General features: G+C 36.6%; 1 protein-coding gene across 8 annotated transcripts in view; it reads right to left on the reverse strand.

The window, feature by feature from the left end:
- The window catches only part of DROSHA (drosha ribonuclease III), a 119,387-nt gene that overhangs the window by 43,546 nt on the left and 52,738 nt on the right, over positions 1 to 23,103 (reverse strand). For 7 of the 8 annotated variants that reach the window (XM_078066596.1, XM_078066598.1, XM_078066600.1 and 4 more), the window contains 6 exons: positions 16,744 to 16,868; positions 15,013 to 15,112; positions 13,442 to 13,549; positions 2,773 to 2,880; positions 2,112 to 2,250; positions 1,695 to 1,755 (listed from right to left, as the gene is read on the reverse strand). In XM_078066596.1, coding sequence (XP_077922722.1) covers positions 1,695 to 1,755; positions 2,112 to 2,250; positions 2,773 to 2,880; positions 13,442 to 13,549; positions 15,013 to 15,112; positions 16,744 to 16,868 — 641 coding nt within the window. The remainder of the gene's footprint in view (positions 1 to 1,694; positions 1,756 to 2,111; positions 2,251 to 2,772; positions 2,881 to 13,441; positions 13,550 to 15,012; positions 15,113 to 16,743; positions 16,869 to 23,103) is intronic. The other variant, XM_078066599.1, reaches the window with a different exon arrangement.

Here is a 23,103-nt window from a genome sequence, read left to right on the forward strand (position 1 = left end):
AAAAGTATTTAATAAAATTCTACACATTTTCATAAAAAAACATTCAGCAAACTAGGAACAGAAGGGAACTTCTTCAACCTGATAAAAGACATCTATGAAAAACCCATAGCTAACATCATTCTCAATGCCAAAGAATGCTTTCCCCTAAAAATTTTAGGAAGAAGACAAAGATCCACTCTTACCACTTCTATTCAGTATTATACTGGAAGCTCTAGCCAGGGCAACTATGTTAAGAGAATGAAATAAAAAACATCCAGACTGGAAAGGAGAAAGTAAAACTACCTCTATTTGTAGGTAATGTGATCGTATACACAAAAAAATCTTAAGCAATCCACTAAAAAACTATTAGAGCTAACAAATGAGCTCATCGAGATTGCAAGATACAAGATCAATATACAAAAATCAGTTCTATTTCTCTATATAGGTAATGAACAATCCAAAAATGAAAAATCATATGAAAAATCAATGAAAAATGAAATTAAGAAAACAATCTCATTTATAATAGCATCAAAAAAAAAAAAACTTAGGAATGAATTCAGCAAAAGATATACAAAATGTACTCGTAATAAAACTATAAAATACTATTGGAATAAATTAAAGATGACTTAAATAAATGTAGATATTAAAAGTTGAGAAACTTAATATTAAGATGGCAATTGTTCACAAATTGATCTACAGATTCAACACAATCCCTATCAAAGTCCCAGTGGGCTTCTTTGCAAAAATTGATAAGCTAATCCAAAATTTCATGTGGAAATGTAATGGATCCAAAATAGCCAAAATAATCTTCGGGAAAAAACAAAAAAAGAAAGCTGGAGAGCTTGCATTTCTTATTCTTAAAACTTATTACAAAGCTACAGTAATCAAGACAGTATGGTACTGGCATAAGGACAGACATACAGATCAGTGGAATAGAACTAAGAGTCCAAAAATAATCCTCACATATACCATCAATTAATTTTCAACAAGGGTGCCAAAACAATTTAGTGGAGAAAGATTAGTCTTTTCAACGAACAATGATGGCACAACTGGATAGCCACAGCAAAAGAATGCAGCTGGATGCCTACACCACACCATTAACAAAAATTAACTCAAAATAGACCAAAGATGTCCATGTAAGAGAAAAAACTTTTGAACTCTTAAAAGAAACAAGATGTAAATCTTTGTGATTTTATACTAGACAACGGTTTCTTAGACATGACAACAAAAGCAAAAACAACAAGTAATAGATAAACTGGACTTCATCAAAATTTTTCTGTTTTGAAGGATATCTTCAAAGGAATGAAGAAACAATCCACAGAATGAGGAAAAAATGTTTGCAAATTTGTATCTGATAAGAAACTTGTATCTGGAATATATAAAAATGATTATAAATCAGTAATTTAAAAAAGCCAGTCACAAAGGACCACATATTGTATGATACCATTATACAAAATGTTAGAATAGGCAAATCCATGAAGATTGAAAGCAGACTGAAAGTAGAATAGTGGTTGCCTTGGGCTGGGCAGACTGAGGGGAAATGGAAAATACGGGGTTCTTTTGGGGATGCTGAAAACATTTTAAAATTAAGTAGTGATCATGACTGCACCACTCTGTGAACATTCTAAAAACCATTGAATAGTACACTTTAAGTCGCTGACTTGTATACGTGAATGATATCTCAATAAAGCTGTTATTAACAAAAGCTACTTTACCTTGAGGGAGTTGGGTCATCTTGGCCAAGGCGTGACATAATATTTATTAAGGTGTTAATTCCTATTTAAAAAAATAATAAAGAAGGAAATACTGTTAGAAGCATTCTAGGATCACGACACAATACGTAGAAAGACAATTATCTATCTTACCCCAATGTGATGTCAAAAGGTTTGATATCTGCATGTCTACAAGTTTGATCAACTTAGTTACTTAAAACACTTGATAGGAGCAAAAAATTGTCCTAAAAAAATTCATCCATCCTTACAATAATCCTCAAAGTGAATGCTGTTATGTATGGGTCAGAAAGCACTACAAAATGAGAGTATACAACAGTCACCAGGAAACTCTTCCTGGTGGGGATTTAATTTACAATAGGAATCATAAGCCAAAACACAAGATTTAGAATCCAAACATACCTTTTTTCCTCATATGCATGTGGTGAACTTTTCTATCTCCATATTTGGGCTGCCGAATTCCACAGTTAGACAAAGAATTTCTGGCATGATCAGGATTCATTCCAAAATTTAAGTGATGACTCGGATGAGTCATGGCCAGCTAAAATTTCAACAAAATAAATTTAGTGTTAAACACCCAGCATAGAAGTGCCATCTTTATATCATCTCAAATGAAATAGGAAAGAAATCTATCTATCCAGTCAAATTTGCCCTGATCTTTCCATCTTATCTTCTCCAGGGTCAAATTTCCAGAGCTCTGGTGCAAGCCCTTTTCTAAAAAGAAACCTAAAGATCCACATGTTTCAAAGGAGAATTAGAATAGTCATCACCTGGAAAGAAGAGCCATAAAAAAGGTAAGGCTTAAAGAAGGGACTCAGGTTTGACAGGCAAATTTTAGCTTTAGTCTACTTCTTTAGGGACAGTGTCAAAAATCAATAAATAAATAAAAAGTGAGAAACTAAGTGTTTGAAAGTGGCCACAGAGTAGAGTAATGGAGAGAGCTGTGTTACTAAACATCCTCATCATCTCGCAGAATGGAGAATTTCAATGTCCCATTTGTAACCTGCAAGATGAATTACTCCTATTTTGCTATCATGTGAGTATACAGGAGAGTAATTCTTACCTGTAATAGACAACGATCTTGGAAAGTATATCCTATCAACTTGTCTAGATGCATTAGACATTGGTGGTAGCGGATATGATGGGTCAAAACAGGCAACATCATTGCATGCTAGGAAAAAAATTTCAGTATGTTCACCTCTATAAAAACTTACAATAATGCTTCATTTACAACAAACAAGAACCATTTTTCCCATCCCAAATTTCAACTGCCAAAGTCCTGAAACAGTTTACTGGCCGCGTGGCATCCTTGCAAATCCCCTCTTGAGGGATGGTGGGCTATAGCTGCTAAGGGTATAGTCTCTGGAATCACAATGCCTGGGTCTGATTCCTGCTTCACTCATTCACTGTGGGACTTGGCGGGGGAGTTATTTGACCTCTCTCCCTGTTTCCTCACCTACAGAATGGAGATAATCAGGAGAGCTACTTCCAAGGTGGGAGTGGTTAAAAGGATTAAATGAGCAAATACAAAAAACTGCTTAGTACAAGGCCTCTTAGCCCTCACTCAAGTAGGAATAGCCCTGCTTCATCAGCACTCAGCAGGGTAACCTCAATGAAGCCAGCAGAATTTCTGTGCCTCCTTGTCTATATTTAATGCTAAGAGAACGGACTAGAACTCAAATTCTGAAACTTTGTCAGGGTCAAGACATTTTTGAGAATCTAAGGAAAATTACTCTTTCCCAGAAAAATGCCTATGTGCACAAACATGCAAAAAACTGTATGCAATTTTAATGGGTTCATAGACCCTTTAGGCCCATCACTATCCTCCAGGTAAGAACTTCTCAGCCAGATGATCTCAAAAGGTCATTCTAGGTTTAATACTTAATGATTTAATATTCCAAGGACAACTTTCATAAAACCACCAATACAGTTAAGTCACCTGAGGACACAGAACTTTTACTTTTGTTTCAATCACTTTCCACTTGGCTAAAGATTCCTTATTGGGAGATAATTTCATAAAAGGCACAGCTTTTTCTTTTTTTTAATTACACTTCCCTAGAACTCAAGAGAAAGAACAAATCATTCTTATTCATCAGAAACTAGAGGCTGGGCACAGCCCACAGAATGACTGACATATGCTTTACATCATTTTAGTTTTTGAAATATTTTCAGATGGCATTGTTTAAAAATACACGAAAATGGATTTGTTTGAAACAGCAGGTATCAGTTTCCCGTATTAACTTATAAGGAAAGATTAGTGCTCCCAAGTAGGAATTCCAATCAATAGGAAGTCCTTCTTTCCAGTTCAATTCAATAAATACATACTGAGCACCTCTATGTGCAAGGCTTACCACAGCTGTGGAAGAGAAAAACAGTAAGGACATGTTCTTTGCCCTCAAGAGCTTCCCAGAGATTGCCATTATGATCTGAATTACTGGCATTTTGTCCACTTTGTTTTTATAAGTGCTGCATTAAAAAACACAATAATATGGAAACAAAATGTGTGGCCAAAGTATAATATCACTTTCGAAGCATTTAAATTGCAGAAAGCTCAAGGGAGTTGATGCTAAAATCTCAAGGTAGAAGGGTCATGAAGACTACGCAGTGCATCTATCTTTCTGAAGTATGAACCAAACTGGTGGATTGTGTATTTTTTTATTACCTCCAGGGAGGGATGGATTATCACCTGTCAAGAAAATGACACCCTCTTCAGGTTTTATGCTAAGTGAAATAAGTCAATCAGAGAAAGACAAATACCATATGATCTCACTTATATGTAAAATCTAAAAAACAAAACAAACAAAAAACAGAAATGAACAAACAAAATAAAACAAACAAACAATACAGAGAACAAACTGGTGGTTGCCAGAGGGAAGGGGAGTGTGAACAGACAAAATAGGTGAAAGAGATTAAAAGGTACAAACTTTCAGTTATAAAATATGTAAGTCACAGTGATGAAAAGGAAGGAATTGGAAATATAGTCAATAATGTTGTAATAGTGTATGGTGACAGATGGTGACTACACTTACCATGGTGAGCACTACATAATGTATAGAAGTGTTGAATCACTATGTTGTGCAGCTAAAATTAATATAACATTGTATGTCAACTATACTTAATAAATTTTTTTAAGATTTTTTATTTATTTGAGAGAGAGAGAGAGCAGGAGTGGTAGGGAGAGGCAGAGGGAGAAGCAGACTCCCTGCCGAGCAGGGAGCCCAACGCAGGGCTCCATCCCAGGACCCTGGGATCACAACCTGAGCTGAGGGCAGACACCTAACCGACTGAGCCACCCAGGCGCCCCCTTAATAATATTTTTTTTTTTTAAAAGGAAAGAACACCCTCTTTAGGGTACTCTGATGAGTACTAATTAACATTTAGCCCAAATCTCTCTTTTGAAGGTTTATCCCTTTGAACCTAGCTGTATCCCTGGAGACAAACAAAATACATGTAACGGTAACATTTCCACATCTTCTCTTTGTTAACCTAAGTCTTATTTCCTTTAACCTTCACTCATGTGAAACAGCTTTGAGTCCCTACACTATGTCCTCTAAACTTGCTCCAAAAAGAACCAGTTTCTCTTTCCAGGTAAGTCTATTACTTTTGAATACCACTAAAAGATATATATGACCCATGTCCACAAAGTCTCAATGTTATCTATAAGACTGTTAAAATCTCTAGCTCAGTTTTTTTATTTTTTTTTTTAAGATTTTATTTATTTATTTGACAGAGAGAGAGAACACAAGTAGGCAGAGCAGCAGGCAGAGATAAAGGAAGAAGCAGGCTCCCTGCCGAGCAGGGAGCCCCATGTGGGGCTCAATCCCAGGACTCTGGGATCAGAGCCGAAGGCAGACATTTAACCGACTGAGCCACCCAGGCACCCATAGCTCAAGCTCAGTTTTTTTAAATTCTCAATCTTTGCAATGTTGAAATACATGTAATCAACGAGCATCTCCCCCCAACCCGCCAATTCAGGTCTGGCGAACGTATTCATTAAAAAAAGCTCCTTTAAAGACTGTACGGAAATGGTTGTATGTGTAGTTTTTAAAGCTATTTAAATTCTCTCATAAAAACTGAGTAACTAGAATAGCAAAACAGACCTATAAACAATATGAACAATAAAAACTAGACAAAAAGGTACCCTCATGAACGCCTGAATAAGACAAAGACCTAGGAGGTCTCAGCATCTATGAGAGAGAAAAGACAGAGAGAGCAGCAGGGCTTCTGACAGCCCCGAGAATGCAAGAAACCCCAAATTAACATATATTCATCGAAAATGTGACCAAAACTGGAGAGGGCTCTGCAGATTCCAATCTACTGGGTGAGTACGAGAGGACAGTGTAATGGTGCCAGAGTGCCGAGGCCCCATCAATGATCAATGAAAAACTGAACTTCCCTTCCAGGGTAAAGCCCCATGGTGTGAAGAAAGTGCTGGGGCTAAAAGCCACATTTAGCAGAAGAGGAACAATAAAGGGCAAAAGAAAGAAAGAATCCAGAGGGAAGGGGAGCAGTGGGGGCAGGTCTCAGGTATTATAAGGCCATGTTTTTTTTTATCACTTTGCAGAAGGAGGGGCTAAGTTGGCTTATACCTCCTTCCTGAAAGTACAGGAAAATATTTCACTTACTTATTTAACATTATTTAACTTGAAGAGCAACAGAAAAGAATCATGATCAAATACCACCCAAGGATTTTATCAGAAAATAGAGAAAAGGAATAGAATAAGATTTCTCAGATAATTAAAAAAAAAAAAAGCCAGAAAAACATGCCAACAAAACAGATGAAAGCTGTGACCTAACATTTCAAAACAAGGTAAACAAAATCAAGAAAGCAACAGGAGCTATAAAAGAAAACTACAAATAAATATTAGAGTAATTCAGAAATGAAATGACTGGATGAAAGGAAGATCTGAAAAGAAGTGACAAAACTCAGGGAAAAGACATAAAAGGAAATAATCATTTTAAGAACAGAGACTAAACAGAACGAAGACAACAGCAAATTAAACCATAAGTGCTTTGAGAAATAAAAGATAGGAAAAGGAAAAATTTTAGAGAAATAAAAAATCAAAAGAGAGTGCGACAGATACAGGAAACGAGCAAAGAAGATACATGATGCATATAACAGGAATCCTTAAAGAAAACCAAAACAACAAGACAGAATCATGAAATGTATAATTCAAGGAAACATTTCTGAGATAATAGACGGCTTGATAGTACATATTGAATGGGTACACAGTATATATGAAAAATTTAACCAAAAAAGGCTGATAGCAATGCTGTCAGAAAACAATGAGAACGTATTTAAGATGTTGAAGAAAGAAAACATAAACCACAAATTTTATATCCAGGCAGAAAACAAGGAGAATGTATTTGAGATGTTAAAGAAAGAAAACATAAACCACAAATTTTATATCCAGTTTAAGTGGCCTTTATATTTAAAGACAAATGGTTAGGAACATGCAGGACCTCAAGGATCATTGTTTTAATAAGCCCTTCTTAAGGTATCTGCCAGAAATGAGCTCAATCAAAAATAAAGGGAGGTGGTGGGATAAATACTGCCATATAAACTAGCAATTACCTTCAAATATGTTTTTACCTGCAGATAATCATAAGTGAGTCAATATTACAGAAAATGCCTAATACTCTACAGATTAGTACAACTATCAGAAAATGAGGGGACAATGTCAAGTCCATGAAGGGTAGGGACGAGGCTATTGTGTATCTCATAGATACTAACTTGCAGCAAAAGGATCATCACTTCAAATTAGATGCTGGATGAGAGGAGCACAAGAAATAGTACACAGTAGTCATTTTCAGTAATGGACAATGGGACACACACACACATAGGAGCGGAGGGAGAAGTTTCATTAGACTACAAAGGTGTTAATATAAAGATAACCATTAGAACAGAATTACAAACCTCCCTAAATACAAAGAGATATAAAAAGAAAATAAAAAAGCAAAGAAAATGGACCTCATAGTGACCACATAACAAAAAACAGTGTGATAGAGGGGAGGCCAAACAAGAACGTGTGTGTGTGTGTTTGCTTGTATTAAAAGGAAAATTAAATCATTTCTAAAAGATGGCTACCCTTAGGGGTTCAGGGTGGCAAGAATGGGGTAGAAGCAAGAGAAACAAATTAGATTTTCAAAAACAGACTTGGCTTTGTAAACCTGAGTTTGGAATTATGGTAAATATTTTACAGATTTATAAAACAATATTTAATTTTTAAAAGAAACATTTAAAATCAAAAGTCAAATAAAATAATCTAACTGTGTAACCAGTTTGTGGTCTAAGCATAAGTGACCTAAAAACACAGTAATCTGAGTGTGCAGGCCTCGTGTGATGTATCTGTAGAGAATCACAGACAAGGAATACCCCCAAACAAACAACTACTTCCCATAATCATTTTGTTGGTGGTGCCATTAATATTGTTATTCTGGGACTACTGCTTGTGTATCACAGAATAAATCAAATGAGTAATTTTTTTTTATCTTATATGGGGTCCCTATATGGGATCAGTACCGAGGGGAAGATTCTTTTTTTAAGTATTCTAACTAATAAATACAGAAAGACAGAATTAAAATATCACTTTGGCAGCTCTTAATAAATCCTGGGTCTAGGTCATAATTCACCAGTGACTAATAACGTCACACATACAAAAAAGAGACCATGGATGGATCTAGAGGGTATTATGCTAAATGAATAAGCCAGACAGAGAAAGACAAAAAAACTCTAAGATTTACTTATATGTAGAATCTAAAAAATAAAACAAATGAACTAAAAAACAACAACAAAAGTGAAACAGACTCATAAATACAGAAAACAAACTGGAGGTTGCCAAAGAGAAGGGAGTTGGGGGGAATGGATGAAATGGGTGAAGGGAATTAAGAGGTATAAACTTCCAGTTATAAAATAAATAAGTCACAGAGATAAAAAGTACAGCACAGGGAATACTGTCAGTAATACTGCAATATACTTATTTTGGTATTTTATAATGTAAGTAATTGCTAAATCACTATGTGTTGTACACCTGAAACTAATTTAATTTTATATCAACTATACTTCATTTTTTAAAAAAGGTATATGATTGAGGAGAAATACATTCCAATTTGAACACTTATTTCTTCAACTGAAAAATGGTCTGATTAAGTCAGATTTCTATTAACAGAATTTACTTTCTGAAAGAACTATTAAATGTTTGGATTATCACTTACTATAAAAAGACACAGAGAGAGAGAGACACCATATTACCACCTGTGAAAAAGTTGTACAAAAAAATAAACTTAAATCTGATCACTGCCATCCAACTGAACTTTCTATGATGATGGAAATATTCTGCATCTCTGCTGTTATAACAGGCACTAGCCAGATGTGTCTATTAAGTGCTTGAAATGTGGCTAGGACAACTAAAAACTGAATTTTTAATTTCATTTAATTCTAATTAATTTAAGTAGCCACGTATGGCCAGTGGTATTCTATTAGACAGCAGTTTATAATAATTTATAGAAAATATAAGGGAGAGAAGCACATGTTGAATGATACCATGAAGTTGCAATCAGCAAAACCCAGATTAGACCTTAGGAACACCATAGAACACAAGATCCAGTTTCTTCAACAACAAAAATTTGCAAGGGAAAAATGGAATGAGAATCTAAAGAGTAAAGAGACTTAAACCACATCAACTCATGTATGGATCTTTGTCTGAACGGCCACTTGAGCAGACTGAAACATATCTAGAAGATAATTAGGAAAACATGAACAGTGACTGTGATATTACAGAGATGCTGCTGGTAACAACTGAAGCTGTGTGAGGATAGCACAGTGCTCCCTACACTTTTCTCCCTCATCTTGTAGATGTTGGAAATTTACATAATAAAAATATAATTTTGACAGCTCTCTATCAGGCCAGTTAGCCTTCAAGCAAAATCTCGTTCTCTTCCTTCACAAGAAGCACTCCACCTCCGGTTTAAAAAAAAAAAAAAAAAATCAAGTATCTCACATGGTCCAAAAATTTGTTAACAGTAACTGTGAAGCCATATGTCTCTCAGAGGTATAAATCTCCATTTCCATCCCAAGTTCTAACTTAGAAAATGACTCCTTGAATGTATTTTTCAAAACCTCTTAATCCCTAAAGATACTTCTTTTCACTATTCAGTCACCCCTTGATAGATCATGGAGCGAGAATATCAGTTAAGTGTGATACTGCATGGCAGCCTTCCATTCCATTCCAGAGTCAATGTGGGAAGACAGCACAGCTATTAACGAGTCCACATAGAGCCCCGTGTCTACTCAGTATAAATACCAAGACCACAACTCAGCTCATCTTTCCAGCACCAACAGCAATTCTCCACGTACCTGGGCCTTAGTTTTCTCAAGGAGTTAGTACCCCCGAATACAGCATAAGCCTTATGTGGGTTAGATGACCATAAAGGTAGCAGATTCCTTGCTCCTTTTTTTTTTTTTTAAAGATTTTATTTATTTATTTGACAGAGAGATAGACAGAACAGCACAAGCAGAGGGAATGGCAGAGGGAGAGGGAGAAGCAGACCCTGCACTGAGCAGGGAGCCTGATGCGGGACTCGATCCCAGGACCCTGAGATCATGACCTGAGCCGAAGGCAGACGCTTAACCATCTGAGCCACCCAGGCGCCCTCCTTGCTCCTTTTTTGATGTCTCTGTTTGTCACCTTTATCCATTTTCCATTCTTATGGTTCAGTTTATTGATTCCCATGAGCCACCTCCTTACTGTAGCAGAGGGTACAAGTACCTACTTCTAAAAGATACCAATTCAACCTCAGTAGGCAGAACCCCATTCTTAAAATATGGATCCTGTAGCATTGCCTTTCTGCCTTTTCTGAGGCATACTGTTGAATTTTTCAGCCTCAGTTTCAGGTTTTAATTCCTGCTTTCCACCCCCCATATTACCTAGAAGTCACTCTAATAAACAGCAACCCAGAAAAAAACCTTTCAATAGTTTGTCTCTAAACATGACTTCAAGTTCTGCATTTAGTTCACATGTAATTACAAGTTCCAGGCTCAGCGCTAGATTTCCATTTCTCCTAACACTGGTTGGGACATCAGGTAGAATTTTCTAACCTCATAAAAACCCTAGTAACTTCTCTGGTTGGGAAATTATACTTCTGGAATGAGAGGCTGGTACTTAGATTTATCACAACAGTTTTATCTCCAGCGGCAGCCAGATAACATCACAAGGCTTTTGCCAGCAACCTACTAGCAATTATTACTAATGAACAGTAGGTTCTACATCAATGAATTACCAAACAGAGAATCCTTCCCCTATCCCCACCCCTGAGGATTTTAGAGAAGTGCTTTTTTTTTTCCCTTAAAATTAAGCATGAGTTTATCTGTTCACAGGCTTCAGGATTATTCAAAGTATTCATTTAACTGCTATTTCTCAGATTCTTATTCTTCATTACCAAACACAGTAAATGCCTTTATTTTGAATGTTTTAAACTGCATTATTACATGCCACCTGCCATCTTATTTGAGGAACACACACAAAAAGAAACATTTATTCTAGGATAAGAACTTTAAGGCCAACATTACTTGTAAAAAATAGGATTGGAGACTGGAAACATGGCTTCTAAACAGATGGCAGTTGTCTTTGGAAGAAGGGGAGTCCTACAGAGGAAGGGACTATTATTAGATCAAGGAGTATTCACCTTGGCAGGAGTTTTAATGAGGATCCAATTTCTCTGACCAGTTAGTCAAAGGAACTGAGTGCTTTTGCCTGCCAATCTCCAAACAGAATGTAAAATATAATACATAAGGAGATGATAACCTCGTCCTCTGGCTGCTTCTTATCTAGCTGAGAAGCCAGAGTAAGATATTTGTGACACAGCTGAAGAACACAGAACTGCAGTAGAACAGATTATTCAGCACCCGTATGCAGACATTTTGCCAAAAGAAAGGGGGAAAAGGGCTCAATGCTTTCAACAAAATTGTGTTCAGTGGAACAAAACTGCCTTAGGGCCTGCTACATAGGGTGGAATCAAGTACAACAGGATACTCCCTCCATACCCACCACCCAGCAATCAGTTATTTTTTTCTTTTTACAAATTAGGGCTCTACAGGGTTTTGTTTTAAAAAAAAAAAAAAGAAAAAGTTCAAAATTAACAAAAACACAAGTTTAAAACCCACTGAACTGAAAGATCTCTAAGGTCCCTTCCAGTTAATAATGCTCTACAATTTATGATGTCTCTATCAACCCTGACTTATCACTGAGAGCACCAGATTTTGAGCAGATTGTTGAACATTCTGCTCAGCATTCTTATGTCTACCTTAGGATGACATTATGTCGGTTTTGGAGAAACAGAAAAACTGGATAATATAGCTTCAAGGCCCTAAGAAAGAATTAGCAGAAGATACTCACTTTTGAATACTTACAGTAAAAAAAAAAAAAAAATTGGTCAGTTAGCAAAATAACTGAAGACTTTGGTAGACACAGCTGGCTGCCACTGTAGAGAATTATTCTCAAACTGTCTAGTAACACGGCATCAATAGCAGTCCACCTTAACACAAAATTTTGTAGCTCTGGACATCACAATGAATCACCTAGCAATACCTTTAATAATAAGATTAAATCCCACTGTTCAATATAATAATTAAATGCCAACACTGACTTAAAGAAAAAACACCTCACTGTGATGAAATAAATACCCGAGACACCTTGAACTTATTACCATACATGCTACCATCAAAACAGAGTGAGTGGAAGCCTGTAAGTGTTCCTCCCAAAGGCTGAACATGGCAAACTACACTACCTGACCCCTGCCTGAATACTCATTGCCTTTACTGTAATTCCCACGGAGCATAACCAGTATTAATCATAACAAAAGAAAGAAGTGAAGACTCAAAGAATATGCTGGGTTTTAGGGGTCTCTAATCTGGTATAAAATCCACTCATAGGGAAAACAAAAATAGTTATTAGTAAGAGTTATATATAGCTGAAATGTTCCTCTATTAGTTCACCCAAGGAAAAACTATTATCATTTGGCTCAAATATGAAATTTATATTGATTTTGTTCATTAATGCCTTTAGTTCTCTGCAATGTAAGTTTGAGTCATCAGTCTGGAAAGTTTGGACACAGTATCTTCAGGAGTCTGCCTGTAGAACCGTTGGAGTATCTCTCTCTCTCTCTTTTTTTTTTTTTAAGATTTTATTTATTTGACAGAGAGAGACACAGCGAGAGAGGGAACACAAGCAGGGGGAGTGGGAGAGGGAGAAGCAGGCTTCCCGCTGAGCGGGGAGCCCGATGCGGGGCTCGATCCCAGGACCCTGGGATCATGACCTGAGCCGAAGGCAGACGCTTAACGACTGAGCCACCCAGGCGCCCCGGACTATCTCTTTTGACAAGCACCCACACATACGCTGCACACAGGCAGGTTCATTTGAAGAATACACTTGCCTTCACTCAACATGAAGAGACAGAATTTAGCATTACTAAGTAACTGCCCCCCCACTCACCCCACCACTGTGCACGTGCATACGCGCGCGCGCACACACACACACACACAACTAAACAAGACAATATGAAAACCGACATAAAAACAAAACCAAAACAACAGAAAACAATTTATGGTTGGTGTTCCATTTAGCTACAAGATAGTATGTTCTATAGACTTAACAGAATTAGGAAAATTTCAGTGGCAGATGCCTTTTAAAGAAAGAGGTATATAGGTATAAATGTGTTCTCAGAGGCATCATCACCTGACAGACATCAGAACGGATGCCAGTTTTCCAAAATCCTTGACTACTTAGCTCCACTGTTACTTCTCGCCTCATTGTATTCTTCTGTCGTATTTTTTGGAGCGCTTCCTAGAAAAGAACTCATTATGATGAGTAACCTGACAGTTGTAAAGCAATATTAAGCCAAACATCAAGCATTAGAAAATAAGCTGGATTCATTCAATATCACCCTTTTGTTCAGGTATTCAAACCTCTTCATGCCAAATTACAATATTTTATTTGAAATGAAGGCCAGGATGGTCAAAGCCTTGGGTATGAGCCCGCCTTTCCTGGTAACTAGATAAGAAAAAAATCTAAACCAAGTCGACCATTCTGTTGAGTTTAAACAAAAAAATACCCTTTTGCTGATAAAAGAAACAAAATGTGATGTTTGGGACTTAAAATCAGCATGTAAAAATTATATTTGTATCAAGCCTTATGTTAAGCATTTACATCTAAGAAAGACAATCAGTAAATTAATCTGCAACCCACATAATTCTAAAAGCTGCCTTCTAATTTGCAAAACCCTTACAAAACCTCTTGTAGCAACGGTACATTCTATTTAAAAAAAGACAATGATTTAAAACTTTTGCAAGACATAATCAGGAGCTGACTCTTCTCTTTAACATCTCTTCAAATAATTAATTATAAAAAAAATTTTATATTTGCACACTTATTCAATAAAAATCTCACAGGAATTCATAATAACAGGAATTATCACACTGCCTGCACCATTGATTAAATGGCTACTACAGGTCAAATACCATTGGAGGAAAGTTAAATGGAGTATTTCAGAAGTCCACACAACCACCCTTTTCCCCAGATGCAACGACAAGAAAAATTTCAGTTAGTCTCCCTTAGCCTTGGTTCCCTCTTTATAATGAAGCTGTCTGGCTCAAGTCACAGGAAGTGACAGGACCAGAATTCAAACTCTTTTCCCAGCTTTAAAGCCTTGCTCTCTTATACTACCCAAAGCAAAATAAAACCTCAATGAGACAAAATTTATGTTGATACTGAATCCATTTATTTTTAAAATTATGAATTAAGAACTAAAACATAAATGATCCTGGAATACAGGGATAATACTACTCATTAGTAAAAAATATGAAATTTGGGATATAAAACCTTATGAAATAAGTTTACCCTACTAAACTAACAGACATATGGAAGACATATGGAAGGCAATCTTTTACGACCTTAAGACTAAGAAATTTGAGTAAGACCCAAATTATATTATGTACAGTCTAATTAATGATAAAAGGTTGACCCAGCAATTGTAAAATTTGAAAAATTTCAATAAGATATATTTATTCCCAATGGTAGGAATCCATTAAGAAACAGGACTTTCGCGGGGTGGCGGGGGGGGATGCTCCCTTAGATACTAAAAGATGAAAAAAAAAATCAATCTGTATACTAATGTAAGGAAAGAAAAGTATGATTTTTTTAGAAGTATTTTTCCATCTTATTCTAGAAGTATGGTGTAATGCAATAACCTTGAAATAAATCTGAAGCACATCATCATTAATCCCGGAAGAACAGGATTTGATACCAACCTCCCTTTGCGCCAGCTTCTGTTTGTCAGTTTGTTTAACTTTGGGACTATTTGCTAGGAGGTGGCGAAGTTTCACGTAACTCTTCCACAGTTTCTGGTACCTAAGGAAAAGGACAGACAGACATCTCAGACAAAGAGTAGGAGAATCTGAAGTGCAATAAAACCAGCTGTTTTAATAGGCCTGCTGAATCATAAATTACATTCTTTTGGATATCCTTAATGGCAACAAACCTTCATTCTAAGGAAGGATCTGATTTGGGGGCAGTGGGGCAGGATGACCAAGAGTCATCTGGAACCTAGTGATTAAGCTGGTAATTATACATCTGTGTTGAAAATGAGGTGTCACTATATATGCCCGAATCTCTCTGGAAAGAATTCCAAAGACACATAAAAACCAACAGAAACATGTATCATTTCTCATCATTACCTATTTTATTTAAATATGTACTTTCTGATGTTGTTGAAAGAAAGACCCCTTACTTAACAAGGACACGGTCGGTCTCTGAACTGCCTACGTTGGAAGTAAAAGTTGGAGAGAATTAGAAAAGAGAACGCCGTTTGTGCCAACACCCAAGCTATACAGCTGTATCCATTTCTCCACTGGAGAGGGAAAAAGACAAATGCTGTGCACCGATTTGTATCTACCATGACAAAAATAAGCATATTTGTTGCAGCCAAATATGTGATAATCAGTCTAAAGGATCCTGGTAAAGCGTCCTGGGAATGAAGAGAAACGCAGTCCTGCGGCACACAGTCCTGCCACCTGAGAGTCCACGAGAGCCTATCACATTCTACTAACATTTGTGACAAGAAGGGACTTTCAACGAATTTTCTGTCATATTGAAACTGCTCCTTTCTTGGCCTTAGCTGGGTTTCTCCTTTTTGGTAACAATTTTTTAGAGAATGGAGGAAAGAAAGAAGTACTTACACAGTGCCTGGTTCACTGCTTCATACTTTTATCCAAAGGGGGAAAAAAAAGAACAAAACCCTTTAGCCTCTTCTAATGTATCAGCCAGAATTGTATTTATGAATTGAAAATCTCCCATGCCCTTTTCTCCCATTATGAATCCTTAAAAAAAAAAATTAAGTCAGGAAACTGTTTGTTCGTTTGTTTACCGAGGTAGGAAATCCAAACACTTCTGAAGAATATAATGGTACTATTTCCATTCCCACACATCCTCATCTTCTCCCAGAAAAACACTAACAAGCCAGTTGGAAAAACTCAAATGTGGAAAGTAACATCAATTCTAAGAGTCAGAAGTCATGCCTTCTCCTTACAACGCAACCCTTGACTTTGCATGGGATCTTGAGCTCTTATTAAGATGCCTCCCAAAATAGAATTCTGCATAAATCCGGCAGTGCTAGGAACCAACATGGTGCTACTTTCCTCTAGAGTGCACTGAAAAAATAAATAATAATAATAACAATAAATATTATAATGATGAATAAAGGAAAAGTTCCTTCAAAGTTAAAAATATATGGGACTCATGTTGACCAAAATTGCCAAGGATAATCTATTGAATAATAATTTCCTGCAGTCAAATCAAGAGAGAAAATAATTCTTCAGGAGCTACCAAAACTTGTTTCATTTGGTAACCTAAATTTGGAAACATGGTTCATTTCAGGTCTTAATTTTTTAATAAGAAAACATCCACTAAAGGGTATTCCTTTGCTAATTCAGCTGTTAGTAGAAGGTGAAATTGGCTAAGACAAACACCGAGAAATATCTTACTGTGGGTCTCCTGCATAACTCAACTGTGCAGGGCGTATCCCAAAGTGGACGATAATCGGAAAAGTAATCACATCGGGGTTGAACTGTTCACGATCCAGTTGATCAATGCGGACAGAGCTAGGTTTCTAGAGAGAAAAATCAAAGCCATTTATTCCCATAAGAAGTCTTTCAGTATTGACTTTAACCTAAGTAATGAAGAAATTAATTGGATTTTTTCTGGGAAAGCCTCATCCCCCAAGGGAAAAATGTCATTTAAAACCCGTTAATCATAGCAGCTGTACTATATAAAAACTATAATGTCATCCCTGTAAATGAGTCTATGCCATTTGGCATAATGAACAATGATTTTGTCCTTTTTTGCAGTCCACATAGAAACCTTTAAAAATTAAACTTTTAAAAGGACACCTAGTCAGATATAACTTTTCCTGAACCTCTCCAAAGGCACAGGGGAAATATTCCACATCATGGGGAAGAAGTGTGCTGGCTTATTCTGTTTCATTTCACATTTCAAATGAATGGCTTACTTCTATTCGGGATGCACAGATGCCTCTCTATATCCTTTTTTCCATTAGTTCTCTGTGTATCTTGTTTTTCCTTTCTTTTTTTTAAAATTGCAGTGTAATTCACATATAACATTATATTGGCTTCAGGTGCTGGACATAATGATTCAATATTTGTATACACTGTGTAATGATCACCACAATAAGTCTAGTTAGCATCTGTCACCATACAAAGTTACAAAATTTTTTCTTATGAGAACCTTCAAGATCTATTCTCTTAGCAACTTTCAAATATGCAACACAATACTGACTTACAGTCACTATGCTGTACATTATATCCCCACGACTTACTTATTTTATAACTAGAAGTTTATGACCTCTTGATCCCCTTCACTCATTTTGCCCACTTCTGGCAACCACGAATCTGTTCTCTGTATCTGAGTTTGGTTTTGCTCTGCTTGTTCATTTGTTTTTTAGATTTCACATGTAAGTGAAATCATACAGTGTTTGTCTTTTTCTTTTTTCACTTAGGGTAATACCTTCAAGGTCTATCCATGTTGTTGCAAATGGCAAGACCTCATTCTTTTTTATGGCTAAGCAGTATTCCATTGTGTGTGTGTGTGTGTGTATCCATTCATCTATTGATGAACACTTAGATTTTTTCCATATCTTGGCTATTGTAAATAATACTGCAGTGAACACGGGGGTGCGTATCTTTTTGAATTAGTGTTTCTGTTTTCTTCAAAATACCCAGAAGTGGAACTGATGGATCATGTTTTTTAATTTTTTGAGGAACTCCTACACTGTTCTCCGTAGTGGCTGTACCAATTTACATTCCCACCAGTAGTGCACAAGAGTTCCCTTTTCTCCACATCCTCACCAACATTTGTTATTTCTTGTTGTTTTGATAATAGTCATTTGAAAGGTATGAGGTGATAATTCATGGTTTTGATTTGCATATTCCTAATAATTAGTGATGTTGAGTATCTTTTCATGTGCCTGTTGGCCATTTATATCTTCTTTGGAAAAATGTCTATTCAGATCCTCTGTCCTTTTTTTTTTTTTTAAAGATTTTATTTATTTATTTGACAGAGAGAGAGAGAGAGCTAGAGAGGGAACACAAGCAGGGGGAGTGGGAGAGGGAGAAGCAGGCTTCCCGCGGAGCAGGGAGCCCGATGCGGGGCTCGATCCCAGGACCCTGGGACCATGACCTGAGCCGAAGGCAGACGCTTAACAACTGAGCCACCCAGGCGCCCCTCCTCTGTCCTTTTTTAATCGGATTATTTTTGTTGTTGTTATTGTGCTACGTGAGTTCTATGTTTTGGATATTAACCCCTTATTAAATATGTGAAATGCAAATATCTTCTCCCATTCAGTAGGTAGGCTTTTCATTTTGTTGATGACTTTCTTCGCTGTATGGAAATTTTTTAGTGTGATGTAGCTCCATTTGTTTACTTTTTTGCCTGTGGAGTTAGATACAAAAAAATCACTGCCCAGACCGATGCCAACGAGCTTCCACCTATGTTTTCTCCTGTAAGTTTTATGGTTTCAGATCTTACATTCAAGTCTTCAATCCATTTTGAATTAACTTTTGTGTATGTCCTAAGGTAGTGGTCCAATTTCATTCTTTCACATGTGGCTGTCCAGTTTTCCCAACACCATTAATTGAAGAGACTGTCCTTTCCCCATTGTATATTCTTGCCTCTTTTGCCATAAATTAATTTACCATATATGCATGAGTTTATTTCCGGACTCCCTATTCTGTTCCACTGACCAATGTGTCTGTTTGTTTTTTTTGGCCAATGCCATACCGTGATTACTATAGCTCTGTTGTATAGTTTGAAATCAGGGAGCATGATGTCTCCAGTTTTGTTCTTCTTTCTCAAGATTGCTTTGGCTAGTCGGGATCTTTTGTGATTCCATACAAATTTTAGGATTGTTGTTTATCCTATTTCTGTGAAAAATGCCATTAGAATTTTAATAGGGTTTGCACTGAATCCATAGATTGCTTTGAGTAATATGGACATTTTAATAGTATTAATTCTTCCAGTCCATGAGCACAGAATACCTTTCATTTATTTGTGTCTTCTTCAATTTCTTTCATCAATGTCTTACGGTTTTCAGAGTACAGGACTTTCATGTCCTTGGTTAAATTTATTTCTAGGTATCGTATTCTTTTGATGTAATTAGAAATGGGACTGTTTCTTAATTTCTCTGATAGTTCACTGTTAGTACATTATAAAAATGCAACAAATTTTTGTGTACTAATTTTTTTACCCTGCAACTATACCGAGTTCATTTATTAATTCTAACAGTTTTTTGGTGGAATCTTTAAAGGTTTTCTATATGTAAAGTCATATCATCTATAAATAGTGACAGTTTTACTTCTTCCTTTACAATTTGGATGCCCTTCATTTCTTTTCCCTACCTAATTGCTCTGGCTAGGACTTCTGCTACTATGTTGAATAAAAGTTGGCATCCTTGTCTTGCTCTGATCCAATGTATTCCTTTAATTCTACACCTTTAAAATAGAAGGTATGGTAACATAAAAATCAAATGGTTAAGCTTCTCATTATGTCCATGTAGGTCATTTTTAAAATTTAACAGAAAGCCTCATTTTTTTTTTTTAATCTTACAGGAAGAAGTGAACAAGTGGTTCCTTCTTCAGTTAACAAAATAACTTTCTTTTATCCTAAAAGTTTGTTTGTAAAAAGATGGTAAAATCATAAGAGTTTTAGCAACCTCCTTGCTTATTCTCAATTCTCACAGCAGTCCCTAATTAGAAACTAAACTCTTACCAAGAGATGGTGGCATCTTTGGCTCAACTGCTTTAGAGTCAAAGGCTACAGAATTGATCCACATGGAGGCCAACAGCTTCATTTTGTCATAAAACAATGCCTACAACTAAAGTCTCGTTGGCGGCCTGGTTTGTCCAGACAGAGGGGTTTCAATGGTAAAACCAGGAAACCTTCCAGCAACTGAAACAAGCTGGTTACCCCACCTCCCCCAGCTGTAGCCGCATTCAGCCATCTGACAAATCCAAGCAGGTGACAAAGTGAATAGATTTGTGTAAATTCATACATGTTAAAAAACAACTTACACTTAAGTTTTAAAAGAATATTTGAATGTCACTTAACGGTCAAAAGGTCCCTAGTATCTGAAAAAGTTGACTTCTGCTCTCAAAATTAATAAGCTAGAGAAGATTTTGGTCACAGATAATCTAATATAAAATTATTTTAAATGCCCTTCATCAGTAGCAACCTGTTATTTAGGTCTAGGAATTGTTGCCAAGATTTTGGGTTTTGTTTTTTTTTTTAATTTTATTTTGTTATGTTAATCACCATACATTACATCGTTAGTTTTTGATGTAGTGTTCCATGATTCATTGTTTGCGTATAATATCCAGTGCTCCATTCAGTACGTGCCCTCTTTAATACCCATCACCAGGCTAACCCATCCCCCCACTCCCCTCCCCTCTAGACCCGCAATTTGTTTCTCAGAATCCATAGTCTCTCATGGTTTGTCTCCCCCTCCGATTCCCCCCCCTTTCATTTTTCCCTTCCTACTATCTTCTTTTTTATTTTTTTAACATATAATGTATTATTTGTTTCAGAGGTACAGGTCTGTGATTCAACAGTCTTACACAATTCACAGCGCTCACCAGAGCACATACCCGCCCCAATGTCTATCACCCAGCCCACCTCATCCCTCCCACCCCCCCCCACTCCAGCAACCCTCAGTTTGTTTCCTGAGATTAAGAATTCCTCATATCAGTGAGATCATATGATACATGTCTTTCTCTGATTGACTTATTTCGCTTAGCAGAATATCCTCTAATTCCATCCACGTCATTGCAAATGGCAAGATTTCAGGGGTTTTTTGATGGCTGCATAATATTCCATTGTATATATGTTACCACATCTTCTTTATCCATTCATCTCTTGATGGACATCTTGGCTCTTTCCATAGTTTGGTTATTGTGGACATTGCTGCTATAAACACTGGGGTGCACGTACCCCTTCGGATCACTACATTTATATCTTTGGGGTAAATACCCAGTAGTGCAATTGCTGGGTCGTACAATAGCTCTATTTTCAACTTTTTGAGGAACCTCCATACTGTTTCCCAGAGTGGCTGCACCAGCTTGCATTCCCACCAACAGTGTAGGAGGGTTCCCCTTTCTCCGCATCCCCACCAACATCTGTCGTTTCCTGACTTGTTAATTTTAGCCATTCTGACTGGTGTGAGGTGGTATCTCATTGAGGTTTTGATTTGGATTTCCCTGATGCCGAGCGATGTTGAGCACTTTTTCATGTGTCTGTTGGCCATTTGGATGTCTTCTTTGGAAAAATGTCTGTTCATGTCTTCTGCCCATTTCTTGATTGGATCATTTGTTCTTTGGGTGTTGAGTTTAATAAATTCTTTATAGATTTTAGATACTAGCCCTTTATCTGATATGTCATTTGCAAATATCTTCTCCCATTCTGTCCATTTTCTTTTGGTTTTGTTGACTGTTTCTTTTGCTGTGCAAAAGCTTTTTATCTTGATGAAGGCCCAACAGTTCATTTTTGCCCTTGCTTCCCTTGCCTTTGGCGATGAATCTAGGAAGAAGTTGCTGCGGCTGAGGTAGAAGAGGTTGCTGCCTGTGTTCTCCTCTAGGATTTTGATGGACTCCTGTCTCACATTTAGGTCTTTCAACCATTTTGAGTCTATTTTGTGTGTGGTGTAAGAAAATGGTCCAGTTTCATTCTCCTGCATGTGGCTGTCCAATTTTCCCAACACCATTTGTTAAAGAGACTGTCTTTTTTCCATTGGACATTCTTTCCTGCTTTGTCAAAGATTAGTTGACCATAGAGTTGAGGGTCCATTTCTGGGCTCTCTATTCTGTTCCACTGATCTATGTGACTGCTTTTGTGCCAGGACCATACTGTCTTGATGATTATAGCTTTGTAATAGAACTTGAAGCCCGGAATTGTGATGCCGCCAGCTTTGCTTTTCTTTTTCAACATTCCTCTGGCTATTCGGGGTCTCTCCTGGTTCCATACAAATTTTAGGATTATTTGTTCCATTTCTTTGAAAAAAGTGGATGATATTTTGATAGGGATTGCATTAAATGTGTAGATTGCTCTAGGTAGCATTGACATCTTCACAATATTTGTTCTTCCAATTTTGTATAGCAAAGCAGCAGGATACAGTTTTAAAAGAGTTGCACAACTGAAAATGTTAGTGAATTATTCATGTTTTCATGATTTTAAACACCATACTATGGCATCAACCAAGGAAACAGTGATTTAAAATATCTATAGCATCTTGAAATTTATAGCGGGGAGAGATGAAATAAGTTCTAGACTTTGGCCACACCCTACAATATCCATCACACCAGCTTTGAGGAAGAATAAAAAATATTCTCGCTAATGACCAAAGTATTCCCTGGCAGAGGCAAAGTGCCTTGGGAGGGAGATTAATTCTTTTAAGTTCTGCAGCAATAAAGTACTTAATGTGACCATAATGGCTTGAAAAATTTAATAAATTCCCCAATATTCTTACCACTGGGTAATCTTTCAAAGCAAGTACTGCAGAGGATGAAATATACTGCCATGTCTCCTCTGCTCTATTCGCAAAAGATATAATGAAAGGATGTTTTTGTGATACTGAGTTTTCAGGATATTTTCCTCCTTTAAACATATTTTTATTAACTTTAACATGTTCCCAAGTCTGGCACCCAAACTTACCTTTCTTAATTTATTTCTGATTACTTTCTAACATAAACCTTTCATCCTGACTAATCTGGTTTCATTATCTTCAAAATTGGCCATGTATCCTCCCAAGTATACACATTTGATCATGCCAATAAGTTATA

Source organism: Halichoerus grypus, chromosome 2 (assembly GCF_964656455.1).
Source record: "Halichoerus grypus chromosome 2, mHalGry1.hap1.1, whole genome shotgun sequence".
Classification (NCBI taxonomy): Eukaryota; Metazoa; Chordata; class Mammalia; order Carnivora; family Phocidae; genus Halichoerus; species Halichoerus grypus.